Source organism: Schistocerca americana, chromosome X (assembly GCF_021461395.2).
Source record: "Schistocerca americana isolate TAMUIC-IGC-003095 chromosome X, iqSchAmer2.1, whole genome shotgun sequence".
NCBI lineage: Eukaryota > Metazoa > Arthropoda > Insecta > Orthoptera > Acrididae > Schistocerca > Schistocerca americana.
Window position 1 is genome coordinate 719067028 of NC_060130.1, and position 21364 is coordinate 719088391.

At 38.1% G+C, this 21364-nt stretch overlaps 1 protein-coding gene across 1 annotated transcript in view; it reads left to right on the top strand.

The window, feature by feature from the left end:
• LOC124556273 (transcription initiation factor TFIID subunit 3-like) overlaps positions 1-21364 on the top strand; it is a 132049-nt gene that overhangs the window by 76206 nt on the left and 34479 nt on the right. The window contains exon 2 of the mRNA XM_047130258.1: positions 11622-11864. Coding sequence (XP_046986214.1) covers positions 11622-11864 — 243 coding nt within the window. The remainder of the gene's footprint in view (positions 1-11621; positions 11865-21364) is intronic.

Sequence of the window (21364 nt, forward strand, 5' to 3'; positions counted from 1 at the left end):
TTATTCCCCCTGTACCCTCTATATCTAGAGAGCATTCCCCTATCCACCACCTGGGGAGGGGCCCGATGGGGTGTAGCAAACCTCACATGGGAAATTGAAGATTCACTTTTTGATAAATTAAAAATTTAAATTTGAAAAACAATTTTCATCTCAAACCCATGTTATGTATATCATAGGAAAGCCCATGGAAAATGTTGCAGAATGACACCTCGCCTATCATTTTAGCTTAATCAGGAGAGTTGCTATAGCAGTTTGAAATTATGGCAGTGGGATGTTTTTTGGCAATTTTTTTTACAGCTTCACATTGCCATATTTTCAAAATGGGTTGACATATTTTAATAAAATTGAGTATTTCTCTTATTTTATGTGTAGGTTGTCTCTCTGCCAAGTTTCACCAAAATCTGAGATGGACGCTGAAATCACTGTGTTAATGTGACATGGGATGACTCTTCTGCATTATACGAGTAGATTATTTTGTCATTGGATGAAATTTGCTGCAGGCAATACCTTTTTATGTATCTTTTTATATCTGTGATACTATTTTACGAAGAGCTTTGTGTATTAGTGCAGTCCTTTTGCAAAGAACTGAGGAATTTGGATTCTTGCAGAATGTAGAGAACGGAACACCTAAGTAGTTTTCATATATACTTCATCCAAGGTTTACTTTGCTAATACCCTAAAAAGAAGTATGAATTTTACATTCTGAGAAGATCTGTTCATAGGCCCGCAGTTTTGCCAGTTTTATCAAACCTCTCATTAGCTTTATTATCTGGTAGTAATGATAAGAGAGGGCAAGATTGTGTATTTTACCCATAAAATAAAAAATAAATTTCAGTTGTTGTTACCTGTCTTTACTTAGCAGCATTGAGCTTGTTTCTTGAGTGGTGTTGGGAAAAAAAATCTTCCATTTAGTATTTACGTGTTCTGTCCACTTTCATTATACATCCCTTGTGCTGTGAAGGCAAGGGAATACTGCCTCCAATAGGACCATGGCTTGTAAAGCACTCTGGTGTTCAAATCAATCTTCAGGTTGATGACTGCTTTTATTAGTTTAAGAATTTTGTGGGTATGGTGGTTTTTAAACTGTCAACTTGGGCTAGAAAAGAGAACAGAAGGACACTTGACGTGCATGTTACAGGTTTTGGGAAAAAATAAAATGAGAGAAGGTTAGTACTGTTATCATTAAGAGCAGTAATACTTAAGTTGTGAAGCAGCTATTAGAATGGGTGGAAAGTGAAGATGGAGACAATGGGCCTAATTTTTCCTAGCTTATAGTTGTCATGGGTATCCATCCGTTACAAGAGCGAATGTATTAAAATAGTCCAGAAGTGCATGGGGAAAATAAGTGCTCATGTTATTGGGAATGGAAAATGTTATTTTGCAAATTTGTAACCAAATGGAAGGTGGTGGGTGGTTGGTGGTTGATGTTACACATTCTAAAGTAAGGATGACATTGAGTGAGCCAATTTAGATCAAATTTCAGACATATTTGCTATTCAGGACTATAGTGTAAGATTTTTCAAGTTTGCAGCTTGTTTGGGAAAAAAAAGTTTGCTGAATTTTTGATTGATATTTTTGTCTTATTTATTAATTTGTGTGTATTAATTATTTTCAATACATTCTTTTGTCTTATTTATAATTCTACATAATTACAAATATACTATGGTAAAACAAGAGTAGCCTATGTTAAATGTGTATTTTGACATTGAAAACAAGTACTATACACATTTTCCCCTCAATTGTGTGAGAAAATAGGTATAGTTTCGAAATGGTTTCTATTTTAGTTCTATGTGGTTAATCAACTTGTAGCATGCAGTCAACTGTTGAAGAACATTTTTTCTGTTTACTCTCATTCACAGTCCTAAGTATTTTATAAATGACAACATTTTCCATCTGGACCGTTATTAAATACATGTGTTGACGATCACTAGACTGTATCTTATGTTCCAAGTTTAATTTTTTTCTTTGAGGAACTGTCCAGCAGGGGCCCATTGCACAAAAAAATAAGTTGTTTGTAATTTGGACTCCACAGAAAAAGGGGAAAGTGGGTCTTAGGCACCTGTATTTGGGAAAAAATGAAAAACCACATAAAATTTCATTTAATTTTTTATTATAAAAAGATTTACAAAAGTAGCCGATCAACCATTAACTTTATTACTTTTAACAAATAGTACTGTTTAACACTGATACTTACTTTACTTTTTCGTGTCCGGAAACTACAATTTGTTTGCCCAGTATTGGGCAATGTCCAATGCTTCTTCTTTAGCCAGCCATAGATCGTCGAGGGTGCATCTGTTGGGGCAGGCAGGGCATTGTAGATGATGTTCCATGTCCTGTCGAGTGCCGCAGTCGCATTTGTCGTCATTTTCATCCAACAAACCCCATTTGATCAGATTAGATTTCACAGGAGCCACCCCAGTTCTGATGCGGTAAAGCATTCTCCAGGTTTTCCAGTCACCAGAAACACTGCTTGGTGGGTCCTCTCTTAGCGGATAGTAGATGGAGGGCTTATCTAAGGCACAACTTAGGAAACGGCGTCTGGATTTGAGTCTGCTGGGGCCACTCTCTAGGCCAGATATTTAGTGACAGGCATCAAAGGTTTGTTTTAGCTTCTCGGTATGTTCATGGGCTTTTCTACGTGAGTCAGGGTTTGTGAAACCTGCGGCCCTGTGAAGATTTTCTACGGGGGTTGGTTTCATGCAGCCTGGCACTATCCTGCATGTTTCATTCAAGCTAATATCTACCTTTTTTGCGTGGGCGGATCTGCACCATACCGGGCAGGCATATTCGGCAGTTGAGAAGCACAAAGCTTTGGCTGAAGTTCTGACCACAGTAGGTTTGGCACCCCATTTGCTATTGGACAGCTTTCTTATTAGGGAATTTCGCGCTTCTACTTTTTTGGGTTTTTTTCGCAATAATATTTGTATGTCAATGTTCTGTCCAGCACCACGCCAAGGTAGGTGGGAGTATCTGTGTGTTCTAGTAATGTCCCATCCCAGGTAACATTGAGCCTGTACTTTGCCTACCTAGAGTTCAGATGGAATGCACTCACTTGAGTTTAGGAGGGCTTGGGTTTTAGAGAATTCTTTTTGTAGTAGGTTGACATTGTAGAAAGGGTGGTTTCTAGTTTCTCCTCAATGGCTTCAAACCTGTCGCCTCGAACTGTTATTGCCAGGTCGTCTGCATATACAAAAGTTTTGGTTTTGTCTGGAGTTGGTTGGTCATTTTTATATATGTTGAATAGGATTTACTTGGAAGGAGAGACAGCATTGGTCATATTTTTTTGTTCTATTAGCCGCAAAATCGATTTTCGGTCACTTGGTGACCATCCTCAGTGCTGTAATATACAATGTAAATTGGTAGGCACTGGTGTCAACAAGCTTAGAGCGATCACATAAACTGCTTGTTGACACCAGTTGTATATTACAGCACTGAGGATGGTCACTAAGTGACCGAAAATCGATTTTGTGGTTAATAAAACAAAAAAATACGACCAATGCTGTCTCTACTTCCAAGTATATCCATTATCTGGTTGGGGTGCACAGGACACTCCAAGGAGTCGCCAATCAATTGAATAGGATTGGCGCCAACACGCTCCCTTGGGCGAGCCCATTTTTCTGATTCCGCCATCGACTATTTTTTCCCCCCAAGCATTACAAAGAACTGTCTATTTTGGAGCAGGGATTCGATTATCTTGATTAGGCAGTAGTCTTTCAGGGTCTCGTAGGTTTTATGAAGTAGTGTCCGGTGATCTACTGTATCATAGGCAGAACTTAGGTCGACTAGTGCCAGCCCAGTGATTAGTTTATTCTCAAACCCATCCTCGATATGTTCCGTCAATGCCAGAATTTGACTGGTACAGGACTTTCCAGGTCTAAAACCTGCTTGGTGTGGAATTAGCTTCGAGTCAACGATCTTCTCAATTCTGTTGAGGATCAATCTTTCATAGAGCTTAAACAGGTGACAAAAGGGTTATGGGTCGATAGCTCTTCGGAGACTCTGGGTCCTTCCCCGGTTTAAGGAGAACCACCACTTTTGACTTCCTCCACAGTTTCGGGATTTGAAAGGTTTCACGGCACATGTTAAAAAGTCCAAGTATCCAGTCCCTGGCGCCAAGGCCAAAGTTTTTAATCTGTTCCACACAAATATCATCAAACCCAGCGGCTTTCCCATTCTTCATGGTATTTATGCCATTGTTCAACTCTCTCATGGTAAATGGTTTCTGGAAGTTGGTGTTTTCCGTTGGCAGTAGGCGTGTGATTTTAGTTTTCTGACATTAGGAGTTGGCCATCTGGTTTGGAGCTACGTTGGTCGGGGCCTTGCTTAGCCTTGGATCACCATCCAGTTTCTTAATCAGGTTCCAGGCAATTTTGCTACTGTGGAACATATCCATTCTTTCTAGGGTTGCTATCCACTTTTTCTCGCGTGCCTCGCTGAGGGCTGACATTAAAGCTGTGCCGCAGGTGATGGTTTCATCGCTGAATGGGTCTTCCGCGAACAATACTTGATACTTCTCCAGGATGTCCTTTGAGGCATTTGAGAGCCCTGGGATATAGTGTTGTCTGCAGCCCCTAGGAATATAGCGTCTAGATACACTGATAATATAACTGCTATGGACAGCAACTGTGAGGCAAATGTGATGGAACCATACGTGCAATGGTCGGACAATGCCTGAAACAAATACTGCTTCTACTTCTTGTTTTTTGTAAATAATTTACCACAATTTTTTGCTCTCAGTTAAGTAACAGAGTGTAGGGCATTTGCAATGTCTCTCTTTTTATGCAGCTGTGAAGGACCTGTCTTAGGGAGCTAGTCATGCAAGTCAAATGTAAAGAAGTCTTATTTCACTAGAAACAAGATTTTCAATCCCATTGTTGATAATTTCTTCAATTTGACCAATTCCTGCTTGAACCCTTGTAATATTTTCAGCAGATTGGCGTGCCTCATGTTTCACTGTGTTGCTCATTTTGTTTCCATTCAGAAGCTGAATCGGATCAAAGATGGCTAAAGTGACATAACAGGAGGCAGCTAATGTTAATGATTTTCCAGTTTTTGTAAAGCTGCACTAAGATGTATTACAAGAGACAGTCTGATACATCTAAAGTTTTGAAATAATAAAAAAAATTCAAATATGCTCCTTTATTTTTGTAAGAGGCACAGGATATACAAATATTAAAAATCGTGTTTTCGTCTTGTGTTGACAGTTCAGGACAACTGCAGGCAAGAACCATTTTCAAATAATAAATAGCACTTATGTGTAATAGTCAGTCCCTGGAGCACAGAAATTTACTCCATGAGATTATGCCCAAACTATATTGAAAAATCGGAGAATTTGAGACACACTGACATAATCCAAATGTTTCTCTACCTGTGAATGTTGATTTCTTGGTATAGAATTGGACCTGTGTTTCAATGGTTCATCTCTTCCCTAACAAACACATTTGGGGATGATTTTGTACATCTGATCCCTGGGAAGGCTAAGAGGCCTTCTATGAAAGTTTCATTAATTTAGCTCTAAAAGTGTCCATATTTGGTGCTTTTTTTGACAAACACTAAGGCTTCAGCATAGGACTGAAAAAGCCATTCAGCAAGAGTTTCATAGACAGTATTTGCTTCTGATCACCCAGAACTCTCTCTCTCTTTCACAAATAACGTGTGATCAATTTCATGCGCCAAACCTGGGGCATCCTTTCAACTGTTGAGGGAAACATTCCACGTGGGAAAAATATATCTTCCCTCTTTCCTGACGAAGCAACCGTGGGTTGCGAAAGCTTGCATTTTGTGTGTGTGTGTTTGTGTTTGTTAGTCAAAGCATTAACATGAGCTATGTCAATATTTTTGTAAGTTGCTTCCATTGCTGATAAAAGACTCCTAATTTTGATATCCAGTTTCTGATCTCCTTTGCTGACATTCACAAGTTTTCCTGAATAATCATTTCCTGGACAGCAAGTGTGGTCGGGGTTGGATTGTAAAAAGGAATTGCTAGGGTCCCCTCTGCTTTCTCTCTACTTGTCTTGGGGTCATTGACCCCTTTGTCACTTGACCAAAGTTATCTCTGAAATGAGAATGCAATTAGATAAGCAGACTGAAGTAACTGTCCTGTCTGCTTTAAACAATGTATGCATTTTTGATATAGAGGTAAATATTTTGTGAAGGTTATTGGTTCCTTTTTACCCAGTTTGAAGGCCCAGGAGCACCCCTACCCCCTTATCCCACTGAGACCAAATTTCACACAGCTCATGTCTACATTGAATGGAACCAAACTTTAGGATACCCAAAGAAAAATTGTCATCAGCTGTGCATATATAAATTCTAAAAATTGGTAACATAATTTTTATATGTGGGGATCCAACTAAGATTTGAGTACATTCTTAATATAGACACAAAATGTAAGTGTTTGAAAAAAAATAATAACTTTGCTAATTACATATTATCATGATTATTAAGGAAACTGTGTGCTAAAAAGAGTTTTAAACATGCGTTAACAATAAAAGCAGCAGTGGCAAGTGGTCTAACTATGGAAAAAGTTCCCATATGACCATCACAGATTTTGCTGAAATTTTGTGTGAACGTTCATACATGTCCCCAACGAACAAAGTTTTACTTTCACCAATTTACTACTTGCAGAGATACAATTGTTTGTTTGACCCTGCAGTGCAGTTATCAACAGTGCACCCCTGAGTTTTCGGAAACTTAGAGACATAACATCTTTGGTAATATTTTCTTGGAAGAAACAAAACTAGGTCATCTTGTACAACTTTTCGCACTCTCATAAGCAAAATAAAAAAAAAAAATAGATTTCCTGTCCGATTTGCATATGGATAATTTGAAGCAAAGTCAGCGGGAAGGGAGGGGGGGGGAGATGGACGCTCGAAAAATTGTAATAACTTACCAATACAAAAATGAGGGAAAAGTTGTCAATTTTTTTTCTAAACATGCCAAAAATGGCTATTTTTGGACCACTTTTACAAAATAGTCTTCTGCCAACTCTTTCAATCATTTCCCTTAGAAAGACTGTGTTCTAAACCCCCCTAAAACCATATTTGGTTTTGCAATGCAAGCATACTTGTATAAGACCCCACAAAAGAATAGGGTAGAGGTGCATTAAATGAGCCCATATTCCTCTGGTACTCAAATTTGATGTATTTTATTGTGTTGTACAGTTGTTTAGTACTCCCTGTGGAAGATAATATCAAAAGCCTTGATTACTAGGAAATACACTTGAGTCAGAAAAAGCTGCAGTCAAGTAGTTTTTTTGGACATTTCTGCAACATTCAGCTCTACAAAATACTTTCTATAAAAATGAAATATAATGAGGAATCCAATAAAGAGAATAATTATCTCTTTCTTGTGGCTCCAACAATTGGAGGTAATCAGATTTGAAAAGTGTAACTTTTGGGTTCTGTCTTATCAAAATTTCTTCCCATCAGTGACATCATCTGGGCAGCAATGCAGTTTTCCTTATGACGTTCTACAACAAATTAATGAAACCTGGAGGGGGGAAAAAAAATAAATTGGTTAGCTGGAAGCAAACTTAAGCTTAGGAGCCTAAAAGAGACCCCTTCTAGTTATGGCCTCTAACACTTATAGAAATTACATGAATGCATTGGGTCTGTCCAAAAGAACAGACCGATGCATTCATTTAATTTATTCGCCTCAATGGGCAATTAATTCACCTTCTTCAATGCGGATGCACAAATACATCCTCCTACGGGAATCTCAGAGTAACAAGCATGGAGGAAATGGACAGAGACTGCGGGGCCGGCCGGGGTTGGCTGAGCAGTTCTAGGCGCTACAGTCTGGAACCGCGTGACCGCTATGGTCGCAGGTTCGAATCCTGCCTTGGACATGGATGTGTGTGTGATGTCCTTAGGTTAGTTAGCTGTAAGTAGTTCTAAGTTCTAGGGGACTGATGACCTCAGAAGTTAAGTCCCATAGTGCTCAGAGCCATTTGAACCATTTTTTTAGAGACTGCGGATAGGTGGTGCTCAGTGGGCGTGTGGGTTGGCCATGATACGTGTCGAGATAGTCTGTGCAATTGTGGTAACACTGTGTCCCAGATGGTGCAGTGGTTAATGCCGCTACCTAGTAATCAGGACATCCTGGGTTCAAATCCCAGCGTGATACATATTTTCACTTGTAGCCGTTGAGTTCGTGTAATATGTTGATGAAGGTGACATCATTAATCCCTTTCCCTCCGTCCCTTTCCTTTCTCCCCCCTCCCCCATTCCCCCCACCTTCAATTTACTTATAATAATGTGTCATCAGCTTGGGATACTGTGCAAAGAAACCCTTATCAGGCTAGAGAACCTGTGGTAAAGAAACCCACCTGTGGCTGCTATCAGGTGTGTCCCCTTGGTGATGGGGATGCTGGTTTTCTCACTTTAAAAGGAACCAGCAGTGGTTAAGCCTTCATGGACAGTACCAACACATGTATACAATTTTTTTATGTGTACCCTAATGTTCCACATTAACCATGAATTTTGTTACCACAACGTACACTATACTTTAAATCAGAATTAAACTAGAATGTCAGTAATGTTGCACAATAAAAAGACATAATAATAATTCTGTATAACATGAATCCAATCCAAAAACATGTCAGGAGGACTGCTGAGAACTTCGCCAATTTTCACAATGTGACAGTGTGTAAAACCTAAGGCTATTTATACGATGTGTGGTGCAGCTGTTATGCAACAATTAACGGCAACAATTTTACTACCATGATATCCATGGCCTTGGTAATTCACAGTTAAATTGTTACATTTACAACCAGTTCAATGAAGTTTTTGTAGTTATTTGGACTTTGTCTCGTGTCATGGTTGTCAAGCTACTGTGTTACTGAGAGAGTACTAAACAATTGTGGAACATAGTAAAAGACATCAAATTTGAGTACCAGCAGAATATGGGCCAATTTTCAGTACACCACTACTTCTTTGTGGTTTTTTAGGGCCTTTTACGCATGCATTTCAAAACCACGTATAATTTTTAGGTGATTTAGAACATAGTCTTTCTAATGGAGACGGTTTAAAAAAGTTTTCAGAAGACTTTTTTTCAAGTGGGCCAAAAATTGACATTTTTGACAGTTTTAGAAAAATTGTCAACTTTGCCCTCAATTTCGAAAGTATTAGAAAGAGTTAAGAGAATAAATTTTATTTTCTAAGACCTGATATTGGTAAGTTGTTATGTTCAAAGTTTTTGGTTTACCCCGCAGTTATTTTGGGAGATATAAAAAGCTAAACTCCTCATTTTTTCAAGCCTCTATTTCTTCGGCCAACTTTGCTTCAAATTATCCATGAGCAAATTACCCAGGAAATCTTTATTATTTCGCTTCAGAAAGCACAGAAATTTGTACAAGATGACATAGTATTGTTTATTTCAATAAAATATTACCAGATATATTATATCTCAAAGTTGCCAAAAACTCACATGTGCACTGTTGGTAACTGCACTGTGGGACCAAACAAATGGCTATATCTCTGGAAGTATGATCGTGAAACTTTACCAGTGTTCACTGGGAACATGTGTGATTATTCAGACAAAATTTCATCAAAATCTGTGGTGGTCATGTGGGAACCTCTAAGTCACTTGGCCTGGAATGACCCAGCAGTGATTGTACCGTCTTGCTCGCAGTTGTTATATTCAAATCATCTGGATCTGATAATTTGATGGACTTGAATGTAGTAGCCTAGATTTGTTGGAGATCAAGGTAGTGACATTGTGAATTACAAAGAGCATCTAATAGAAAATGTCACACTGCAAAGCTAATGACCAAAATTTTGTTACGTCTTGTGCTCTAAAACACATCAATAAGACTAAGTATGAAGTACTTGCAAAACTTACATCAGTAGGACAACTATTGCTGTCATTACCAGTTTAACAAGTTTTTTTTTTTTAAAAAAAAATGTCACTTTGTTTTTGCTTGTAATTGTTAAAATGAAACAAATTGTGATGTATCACATGTGATTATGTGATTAGTTGTTTCTGTAATCGCGTGTGTGTTTGTTTTATTTTTGAAATCACAACAATCTTTTTAAAGAATTGCTGGTGCTAATCGTTACCCATATAATTTACTTTCAGTTAGGAGATGTAAATGTATATACATGCAAAGCAGCTTCTGAAGAAGAGCCTTTTTATTGGACCTGTTGTTAAATATTTGCAAGTACTCTCTCAAATTTTAGTTTTTTGTTGTTTTAATGACACCAGTAATTCAATATCCTACTCTCACTTTGAACCTGTTATTTTATCTGTTAACCAAAATACACTGATCAAAAGAAGTTTAGGAATTTGCATTAAAATTTAATAGTAATATAAGTCATAAACCTGAAGAGTTTCATTTATGAGCATTTTATTCACATTCTTCTACTTCTCTTTGGATAAATTCCACTAAAAATAATCAGACGCTAAAATAATTGAACTTTTAGTGGAGAACTGAAGAAAAACTAGGTTCAGAATAGCACCATGCAACATGTAGAAATAGTCCTTGCAGAAAAAATAACAGCTTATTGATATTTTTTCTAACACACAGTTAACTGTTGATGTGATTTTATTGTTAATGACAATTTGGAATTTAAAAAAATGTAATGAAAGAACCATTTTCTTCAGCAGTGTTGAAAAAAATAAAAAAAAACTATGTGTATGTAATGATAACGCATATTAGACTGCTACCTCTTGTAATGGCCCCATGAAGATTCTCATATCATTAAATCAATAGGAGTACTGCACAATTGCTGTATTGATCACTTAGTAAAAAGCCACAAGCTGATAAACCAATGACTTTATATGATGCTTTTCTGGTACAACCTATCCTCAGATTGTCGTGAACATCTTGGTGATCAGATATATAAAGACAGTACATAACAAACAAAGGTGTCATTACAGACTGTTACATACTATCTTTATACATCTGATCATAAAGATGTTTGTAATCTGAGGACTGGTTCCACCCGAAACACGTCAAGTCATTGGTTTAGCAGCTGATGGCTCCTTGTTTAGTGACCAGCACGGGATTTGTGCGTTACTTCTATTGAATTGCAATGTGGTCACATTCCTCCTGCTTGACTTTGTCACAATTAGAAATCATATCAGTAAACTATTTAATTTGTAGCTTACTATACTTTTGTGAACCTCTCTCTGTCCTAACATTTTCAGTACTTTTTTTATTGTGTTTCTAAGGAAATAATGAGTCCAAAGCTCGAATATAAGAACTTGTATGTTGGCTAGAAATATGTTGATAGTTTTGTATTGTGCCATAGGTATGTGTGTCGTGTTAGGCATAGGATGTTGCAAAACACACCTTATAATTCAAGTAAATGAGAGATTTCAAACATTTATCTAAATTTTTACAATTTTCTTGCTCTTTCTCTCTGAAGTATGAGCAGTTAGGATTTTTTCCTCTGTTGTTTCCAGACCAACCGAATCCCTTGTAGTTTTATTTACTTATTTTTTTCCCCCTTATGTATCACCATCTGTCAGTATGTCAGGAACTGCTAGCTATTGCTTTGCCATTTAAGTTCCTTTATGTTTTGTTTTGTGCCACTTAAAATTTTTTTGACTAGCTCTTACTATAGGTCACAGATTTCTTATAAATATATTTGTTTATTATGTTGTTTTATTTTCAGTTGGACACACACAACCTAATCTCGATGACCTAGGTCTTGCGTTTCGAGAAATGGGAATAAATTTGCAGGATATGGAGGATTATATTAAAAACGTGGAATCTGTACCATGTCATGGTGAAATTCCAAAGTTTCCTGTTCCTCGAGACTCTCATCTGAATTTTTTGAAACCAGGGAGCAGGGAAGTTGTTACACGACCAGTTCATGTGCATGAGCACTTACCTCCTATGTATCCTGAAATGGAAGGTGAGAATTCATTCATATCTCAGCTATAAGAACCTGAGGCTGCACATAATTCTCATAATTTAACACTGAGAAACAAAGTCCATTTGCAAGCATTGTAAGTCCAGTGTGATGTATTGAGTGTATAGATTTGTTTTGCCAAATTTGAGATGTCTTCTGGTCTTCTCAGTTGAAGTTAAGGGAATAGTTGAACACAGTAATAATCCTGTGAAGCTGTGCATTTGACTGCTGCGCCAAGAGAGAAACAATTTTAAAGTACACCTTCAGAATGATTTGCCTAGACTCACTTTCTGCTTTAATCAGTAGCCAGACCCTATATTGATAACTCATGAAATGCACTGTGTGCATATTACTTGAGCATGAAGCTGAATTTATGTGAAGATACAGGTTGCAATATTGAAAGAAAAATCCAATTTCATTTTTATTGATTTACTGTCATTAGCTAGGAAGCAGAAACAAAATGTATATTTTTATGCACTAAACATTCAAAGTATCCCTTGGACATGGTACTAGTGGAACTACACCACAAATTGCGTTATTGACATTACTGAAGTATGTGTGTCTGACTGGTCAGATTGATTTTTTCCCTTTGGCTACCTCCCTCCCTCCCTCCCTCCCTCCTTCTCCAGTCCTCTTTTTCCCTCACATTTCAACCGACTGAGTAATTGCAGTGGGTAACACATTACAGTCATATCTAGAAGGATGCCCAGTCATCAAGATTTAGGTTTTCCTCATGGTTTCTCTAGTATACCATTATTGCATGCTGAAGACAGTCTCCCAGACTGAAAAAAGCTGGTCTAAACAGAATTTATAGGAAAGTAACTTACAGGAAAATGCATCTTTAGTTGGAGTGGGAAGTAAAGACATTTGAGAAAAGTCTCTCTTGCAGATGGAAAACTGTTCTGTCTTCAAGACAGGGTATACAGCGTATCAACACCAACATATTATAGTGTCATATTCTACGTGCACTTCCGTTGCGTGGTATAGTGAGTTAGAAGCTTATCTTTCTTCCATAATGTATGATGACTAACCCGAATTGCTAGTTGTTTTAACTAGTTCCCTCTAAAACTAAGATTGTTCTCCTTATACCCATTTCTGTGCTCTTTTGACTGCAAGACCTTCAATGCAGAAACACAGAATTGTTCTGAGCTTTTCTACTGCTTGGGGATGTTAATCCACTCTGTCTGCTTTGGGGCTGTGCTCTCATCTGTTTATGTGGGATACAGTTTATGAGAGACAGCCCTGCTATCCTAGAAACATTTGTTTACTGATTATATGGCAAATGAAAGATGGGGCGGGGGGGGGGGGGGGGCTGTGACTGGGCCAGTCTTGAGTAGTGGCCTTGTAATCAGCATTCCAAATTTTGCAGGTGCTTGTCACAAGAATTTAATTATTGAATTACACTATATTGCCACTTAACTGGTCTGAATCAAAATACAGAGTTATAAATGAAAGAAAACTGCTACTCTAGATATTCAATGGGTCAAATTGGAGGATGTAGAGATGTGTTGGCTCTTCATAACATCAAGGAATGCGTCACCACATCTGTAATGTGAAGGTGTATTGACAATGCTGGTTAAAACAGTGGCTAGTTCTTATTATGCAACATTATTAGACCATATTTGTAGTGAGTTAACCAGAAGGGACCAATATCTGTACAAAAAAATATTACTGTTACACCAGGACAATGTTCTTACTCCCACATTGACCATTGTGGTGGCGAAAGCACATCAGCTGTGCTTCGAAAGAGTTTCTATCCTTCCCAGTTCTCCAGATTTGTCACCATGTGACTTTCTTATCATTGCAACCTCAAAAAATGCTATTGAGGGAAGAAATTTCATTGAATATAGATGTTGTTGATGCTGGAAAAGATTATTTTGTGAAGTTGGAAATATTTTTGCCTGAGGAAGTGAAACAACTGCAGTCTTGGTGGACCAAATACATTGAGCACAATTAAGCATCTGTTTTGAACACTTTTACCACTAAAGAAGATTGGTTCATGGATTGTGAACTTAGAAGTGTCATGCAAGGGAGAAAGAAATGTTTAACTGCCAGTCATTGGCAGAAAATACCATGCAATGAACCAATGAAATATTTGATAATACTGCTATGGCCCATGTTAAAATTATGATATGACTGTTTATGCGTCAAATAACATCAACTGAAAACGAAATTAGATGTTGCAACATGATACTTCTATAATGGAACACCATTTAAAGGACAGTAGTTGGGGATACAAAAGAATTTGGCGACTGGGAATTAAAAGTGCTTAAAGCTCACTGTCATCGACTTCGATACTGTAGCATGTGTGTATTCTCCTGATGATGTCTGTTGATCTTATGGTGAACCAGCTAATCTGTATCTGTAGTCCACATTGCATATATGAACATTGACTAAAAGCTGTCTCACTGATTTCTCAGGCATGCCTTTCCATAATTGCCCAAAGCATAATTTTTGTTGCTCTGTGCTGCTCAATTGTTGTCCTAAGGTTGACAATATAATTTAGTGAGCACATCATGTACATAATAGTACTAATCCATAATCAGGAGAGTATCAGCAGTTTTATCTGAACCACAAGCCACAGTGTGTGCTTAATGAAAATGATTATAATGAGGACCACGAAGTTTTGGAATAAGTTTATAATTGTTTGTGCCGTGCATGTGGTATCTGTTCTTTATTGTAATTTTTGAGTAATTTCACATTACTTAAAATCTTTAGAACGTCAAAAGACAATAGTGTCACTAGCCTATATCTGGAAATTTTGCTAATTAACATTAATAATAAATATAATCATAAATATAATTAATGTTTATAACAAAGTGGGTTCATTATTTTTTCGTGGAAAGCAGAGTGGTGAGACTTGATTTAAAAATGGGTTAGGCCCTTGAGACTGAGTGTGGAGGTTTGTCTATAAATTTGATTTTCACCAACATATATTTTTTTCAAAACTTCGGTACTGTGCTTTGGATCCTTGTGGTTTCTAGTACCTCAATTGTTCCCAGTTCTTTTGACAGTTACTTAGGATAAGATCTTATAAGAGCTGTGTGAAAAACCACAGAACAGATAGTTAATGATGGTGATATCTGATTTTAGAAATCTGAAATCTTGTCAGTTTTTTTTTTTTTTTTTTTTTTTTTTTTTCATTGAAATTTCAGATGATATTCTGTGTTTGTTAAAATGAGTGTGCAGGATCCCATTATACAATGAGATCCCTTTGTAACCACACCCTCACGTGTGTGTGTGTGTGTGTGTGTGTGTGTGTTTGTTGTTCGCTTTGTTCTTGAAAAGGTGTGCAGCGTATTTTGGAGAGATGACATTCTGGTAGTACCAGCATAAGTGAACTTCTTTTGTTGCCGGTCTACTTTGTTGTGATTCTCTACGTAAAATATATTTTTGTTTCTCAGTGTATGACTCTCATTAAAACCAGTTAATTTAGGAGATTAGTATTCTTCAACATATTACAGATATTTATTTTATCTGTAGCTGTTGTTAACTGTAACTCATAGGTAGTTAAGATTTCTGGGATAGCAAGCTCTTCAGCAAATTTCACTCTTCACAAGGCCACAAATAGGAAACTTGTCCAAGTTGTTCAAGATGACAGTCACTCAACTGGTAACCCTTGGCAATTTTAGCAAGCAAGATTTTTGTTCAGTGCTCCCAATTTGTGGGCAGTTTCTTTACATTCTTCTACTTGGACAGTGAATATTTTTTCAGAGAAAGTAATGGAAAAACTGGTATGGAGTTTTCATCTTCAAGAACCACCTGTGTCAGCTTTAACCATGTTCCACTTTAAAAAAATTATAATCTTCATGTGTGAGAGGTGGACACTGTTCTCAGTTTTAATGTTTCTTTGGCTCCATGTTGGATGAGAAAGTGGCATGAAAAGAGTCCATATGACATAGCCTATCGTCCTTAATTGTTTGTTGGGAAAGATATAATATTGAAACCCAAACTGTACATCACAACTTCAGATGCTCTTTGTTAAACCTCTTTCAGACTATGGCTGTGCTGTTTGTACATTAATAGTCCTTCTTGGGTTGTTAGCTGCCTCATGGATCATATCATGATAAAGATTATAATTAAGGATGTGTCAATTCACCAGAAGTTATTCACACTTGTACCGATGTTAGATTCACTGTGGATAGTGCCGATCATTATTCGTTCTAGTTTTGTATTAGTGAATATGTTTCACTCGTATATATTTTTGAGAACAAACTTCAGTGGGATTGTGAGAACCATGTATAAATGCTCCAGCACCTCTGTCTTCTCTCAGGTGCAATGCCTCATGGCGAAATATCCATACACCTCAAGTTTTTCACACAGCCACCTGTAGAATGATGATTTAGAGACAGGTATAGATGTTGGAGATACAGCGGTCTTCTCTCAGTGTATGTTGTCATCTGAATTGATTTCTATGATTCTCAGCCTGCATGGCCACTTCTCGGAGCACATAAAGCTACTTGTGTCCTATAAATGTGACACCCTCATAGATCACACTTTCTACTATATATCAGCCACTTTCAATGATGTTATATGAATATGATGTTCTACGAAGTCTTCCAAAGCTTCTGGTATGATCATTGCTGTATATGTACAATTACACTAGTGTCTTAAACATTGAACATAATCAGAAAGAGGAAAATTAAGCAATCACAGTAAATGACCATGAGGATTTTACCAGTCTGCTTAGGAAAGGTGAGCCTGACCCCTAATATATTTGTCACGGTTACACTTTCATTGTAAGCAGAGTGTAATCTCTTATTTAATTTGTAATCTCTTATTTAATTTGTAATCTCTTATTTAATTTGTAATGTAATGTCACAAAGATGTGAACAGTGTCTGCAAGAATCTACAGCTGACTCAGGTGTTGCAGTTCCCCAACAAACTATTTATCAGATTTTCAGTGCAATTGCTTTGTATGCCAGAAATCCAACAGAATGTGTTCCATCCAGAGCACTGCAGAAGAGAATCCATTCAGTGTGGAAATAGCATCATCAAGACTAGAGGGTTTTGATCTTTACAGGTCAATCCTTTCTTAGTTTATAAAATAATTATCTACTCATGTTTGTTTGGACGAAAAAAGGTTGCAGGTGTAATGACGGAATGTCATCCAAAGAAACTATTTTGGAAGTGGTGGAGCCCTGCTGTGTGAATGCATCTTGTTTAATGGACATGTGGAGCTGCTCACCTTCATTGGTGGTAGTAGTAATACTTCTAACACCCTAAGCTATTGCAATCATATGCACGACATCGTAGATTTTCAGTTGATCAAGACTTCTTCATGGGTGATAATACCTTTTAGCATTGATCTGCTCGAATGGATGTAATACCCTTCAGGTGACGTTATCGAACACACAAATTGGCCAGTGATGCGATCACCACATCTTACTCTTGCAGAGATTATCTAGGATGGATTAGGGAGACATTTCAACCTGTTGAAAACACTATGAAGGGCTGTTTCAGAGCCCCATGACTCAGCTTTGTATCAGAAATTGACTGTTAAGAGTTCTTGGAACAACCACAATGAGAGCATAGTGATTTGTTGCCAAGCTTTTGTGGAAACAGGGTGTGACCATATCCCCCCTAAACCATTTTGATATTGTGGAAGAGGTTATTTAGTTTTTCTACATTTTTAAAATGTGTATCTTCTGTTTCAAAACATTTCTTAGTAAATATTTTGCACACTGTTGTATACCATATTATATTGTGATTTAATTTTACCTTGCTACGTAACTCTTCTGACATTCAATCTTGGAAATATACTTTTAGACACTAGTGTAATTATGCACTGTGCTAATATTTATAAGCTTCATGTCAAGGGTATTTGTATATGTAACAGTCATTGAGGTTTCTTCCTATAACATTCACAGATGGAGCCAGGGTAGAGTGGAAATTTATATTCTTTCTTGTGTTACTTGTAAAAATTAATAATTGATAGGAACTGAGAAAGGAAATCTCTTTTCATACAATATTAACATTCCACAGCTCGTGGTCTACTGGCTAGTGTTGCTGCCTTTGGATCACGGGGTCCTGGGTTCGATTCCCTGCCGGGTTGGGGATTTACCTGGGAACTGGGTGTTTGTGTTGTCATCATCATCATCATCATCATCATCATCATCATTTGTGACCATGGCTCGATTGCACTGTGTAATGAACTAGACTTCGTAAAAATTGGGACTTTGTACGGGCGCTGGTGACTGTGCAGTTGAGTGCCCAACATACCAGTCGTCATCATCATACATCATTAACAACCATGTTTGTGAACTACTTGTATATGTTTCATGTATGGAATTCATCCTTCATGCCAGTAAGAGACCTAGATTGTAATGAGCCCCACTGTTCACAATTTGTGACTGTTGTGATAAATCTATAGTACCTGTGATGGTGTGTGATCTTTCATGAGTGGTTATAACTGTAATACAACTATATGAGTTATAAACTGCTCCAAAAATCTTTTCGGCACCCTCATGGCTTGCATAGTTTGTGTATGTTTGACCTCTTTCTCAGTACTCTTTTCAGTCCGGGAAATCAGTATGTACATCCACTTGTTTATTGGAGGTAAAAGTAAGTCTGAATTCTCAGTGTTGTTCAGTAGATTGTGGTGTGTCTCCAGTTGTGAGCAAGACAATGTGGCTTGTGTGCACGGTTCTGTCTGTCAACATAACTCTAAGGATAATTTCAAGTTTGGACTGTGTGAGGATAGTTACTTTATAGCAAGAAGGGTTGTTAACACAGGAAACCGGCCACTGAATTGGTGAACACCACAATGACATCATTTGAATTTTCAGCCACTGTTGTGACACACAAAATGTTAATGATGTGCTTTCTATTGATCTGTAGTTAACAGTACCAGCTGGTCACAACATATTATGCTGCATAAGTAACCCAAGGAGAAAACAATAAAATGTGTGCCGCCTTCATAGACAACTGGAAGGGTTGTGTAGATCCAGTCGGTATACAACAGTATCTCCACACAGTCAGTTTGGTATCTAGATGTTCACTGTGAACAACAAAACAAATCCTCAAGTATATGCTGTGTGAAAGAGGTGGGCAAGGGAGTGGTTAGAATGGAAACTGGGTCAGTGTTGTTGGGTTCTTTTCTCTGGCGAGACGCAAGATTTGTGTGGCACCTGATATTTGTAGAAGCGTTTGATGGAGGCAGGTGCATGCTGTCCCAAGGATTCAGCATGGAGGTGGGTTAGCCATATATTGGTTTCGTATCCTGTACCAATGTCAGGTGTGTCTTATTGGTATTTAGATTAATTTGAAATCTATTTAGTGTCAGGATAGGATTCTTCAACCTATTGTGTAGCCCTACAGTTAACATTTTAGTGATAGGCATGTTTCTCCCGATGATGATGCACTAGCACACTGTGCCCACCCTGTACAGGAGGCAGTAATCAACAGAATGGAGAAATGTTCAGTGTTTGATGACATGAACCTACTTAAGCATGCTTAGGCAGAGTTGAAAGTTGTAGTGAATCAACACAGAAACCTTCAACCCACTCATACACACAGGCCTGAGCTCACCCACTCACAAATGCACACATACGCCCCCCCCCCCCTTCCCCTCCCACACACACACACACACACACACACACACACACACACACACATGTAAATTATTAGAGTTGTGATTCATTGTGACAAGTGGAACCGCCACCGGAGTCCAATAGCATTGTTTGTGTTTAATGTTGTTACCGGGTCTGTTGGAGTATATAAGGTGCCTGAACATGAAGGATACGGAGATTCTGTGTACTGGGGTGAAACAGTATTATCAGCACATTAGAGAGTTTGCAAGTGGCCTCATTGCAGGTTTCCATTTATCTGCCTAATTGAATTTTGCAGTGTTCAGGTTTGTAAAACATTTGGATGTGATGGCAGCCTGATGTTGGACCGCATGGGAACATGATGGCAAGCATACTCGTCTTGAAGGTGACAGTTGACCATGTTTCATCACCACAAGGGAGGATCACCGTATCATGCACTAAATACCTTGTAACCCCTTCACATCTGTACCTGCTGTCAGTTAATAAGTAACAGTCTCCCTGCAGCATTCTGTGTCATCCCATACCATTGCTCGGTGACTAGCAAAGCCAAAATAGGGAATTACCATCCAAAGCATAGGCTGCCGTTAATGCCACAACACAAACCATTGTGTTTGGAATGGTGCTGTGACCTGGAAACATGGACTGCTGACGAATTGAATTACATTGTGTTCAGCAATAAGTTGTGGTCCTGCACTACCCCAGATGAGTGGCCCTGCACTACCTCAGATGACCATTGGTGGCGGGTATGTTGGCTACCTAGGGAGAGGTCCCATTCTTCCAGTGTTTTGGAGAGGCACAGGAGTGTTACTTTTAGTATTATGGCATTGAGAGCCATGTGGTATGAGTTCAGGTCATGGTTGGTACATAGATTGAGGGAAGTAGACAGCACAGTGGTACGTCACAGACATTCTCTTGTGATATCTCTCATGCAACAGTATAGGGGTACCATATTTCAACAGGATAATGCTTGTCCACACATGGGAACGTGCCTGAATCAAATGTCTTTGTGATGTTGTACTTCTATGGCCAACAAGATCCCCAGATCTGTTACCGACATAACATATGGAACCAGCTCAGAAATCAACTTTGTCCCAGTGTCAGTACCCATGATAGGATCAGTTAATACTGTTGCAGACAAGTTTGCCTCAGGAGAGGATAACAACAGCTTTAAGACACCCTTCCCAAACAGATTTGTACATGCATCCATGAGGTGGTGTAGCATCATCATATTGACAAGTGGACTCATACTACAAAGTTCTTTGTCAGTATGGCTGGATATTGTAACCACTGAAACAATATTATGCACTCCCTCAAACTGTGAAACTTCATTTCATTTCCCCTGCCCCCTCCCCCTCCTCTTGGGTGCTTCACTTTTTTTGTTAGGTAGTGTATTTACTAGCTGCATAAAATATAGTGCTTCTTTCCTTTCTCTATCATTGCATTGCTTGTAGTTTTGATTCATTGTTCAAGTAGGAAAACCAGTTTCAATTGTGCTGGCATGTGCTCAGTCTGTTCTTCAAGTGCCGCAGAGAAACAGGATGAAACCTTCTGGCCGATTAAAACAATTTGTCAGACCAAGACTTGAACTCGGGACCTTGCCTTTTGATGGCAGTGCTCTTTATCAACTGAGCTACCCAGGCATGATCATTGATATGTTGTCACAGCTTAATTTTTGCCAGTATGTCTTTCCTATTTCAAAAACTTCAAAGAAGTTCTCCTGCATTCATTTCTGCACTGTCACTACTGACAAGAAGGACCACATGTGACTTAACGACGGCCTGAGGATTGTTTCCAGAATGAATCTTTCACTTTCATTTCAGATTATTGTAGAAGTTATAGATTGCCAGGTGATAATTTTAGTTCCTGCTGACAAGGTTTTATTTTTTCCAGCCAAGCTTCATGCATAATGTCAAACATTACTTTAATAAATGAAATGTTAGTTGACAAATCTGA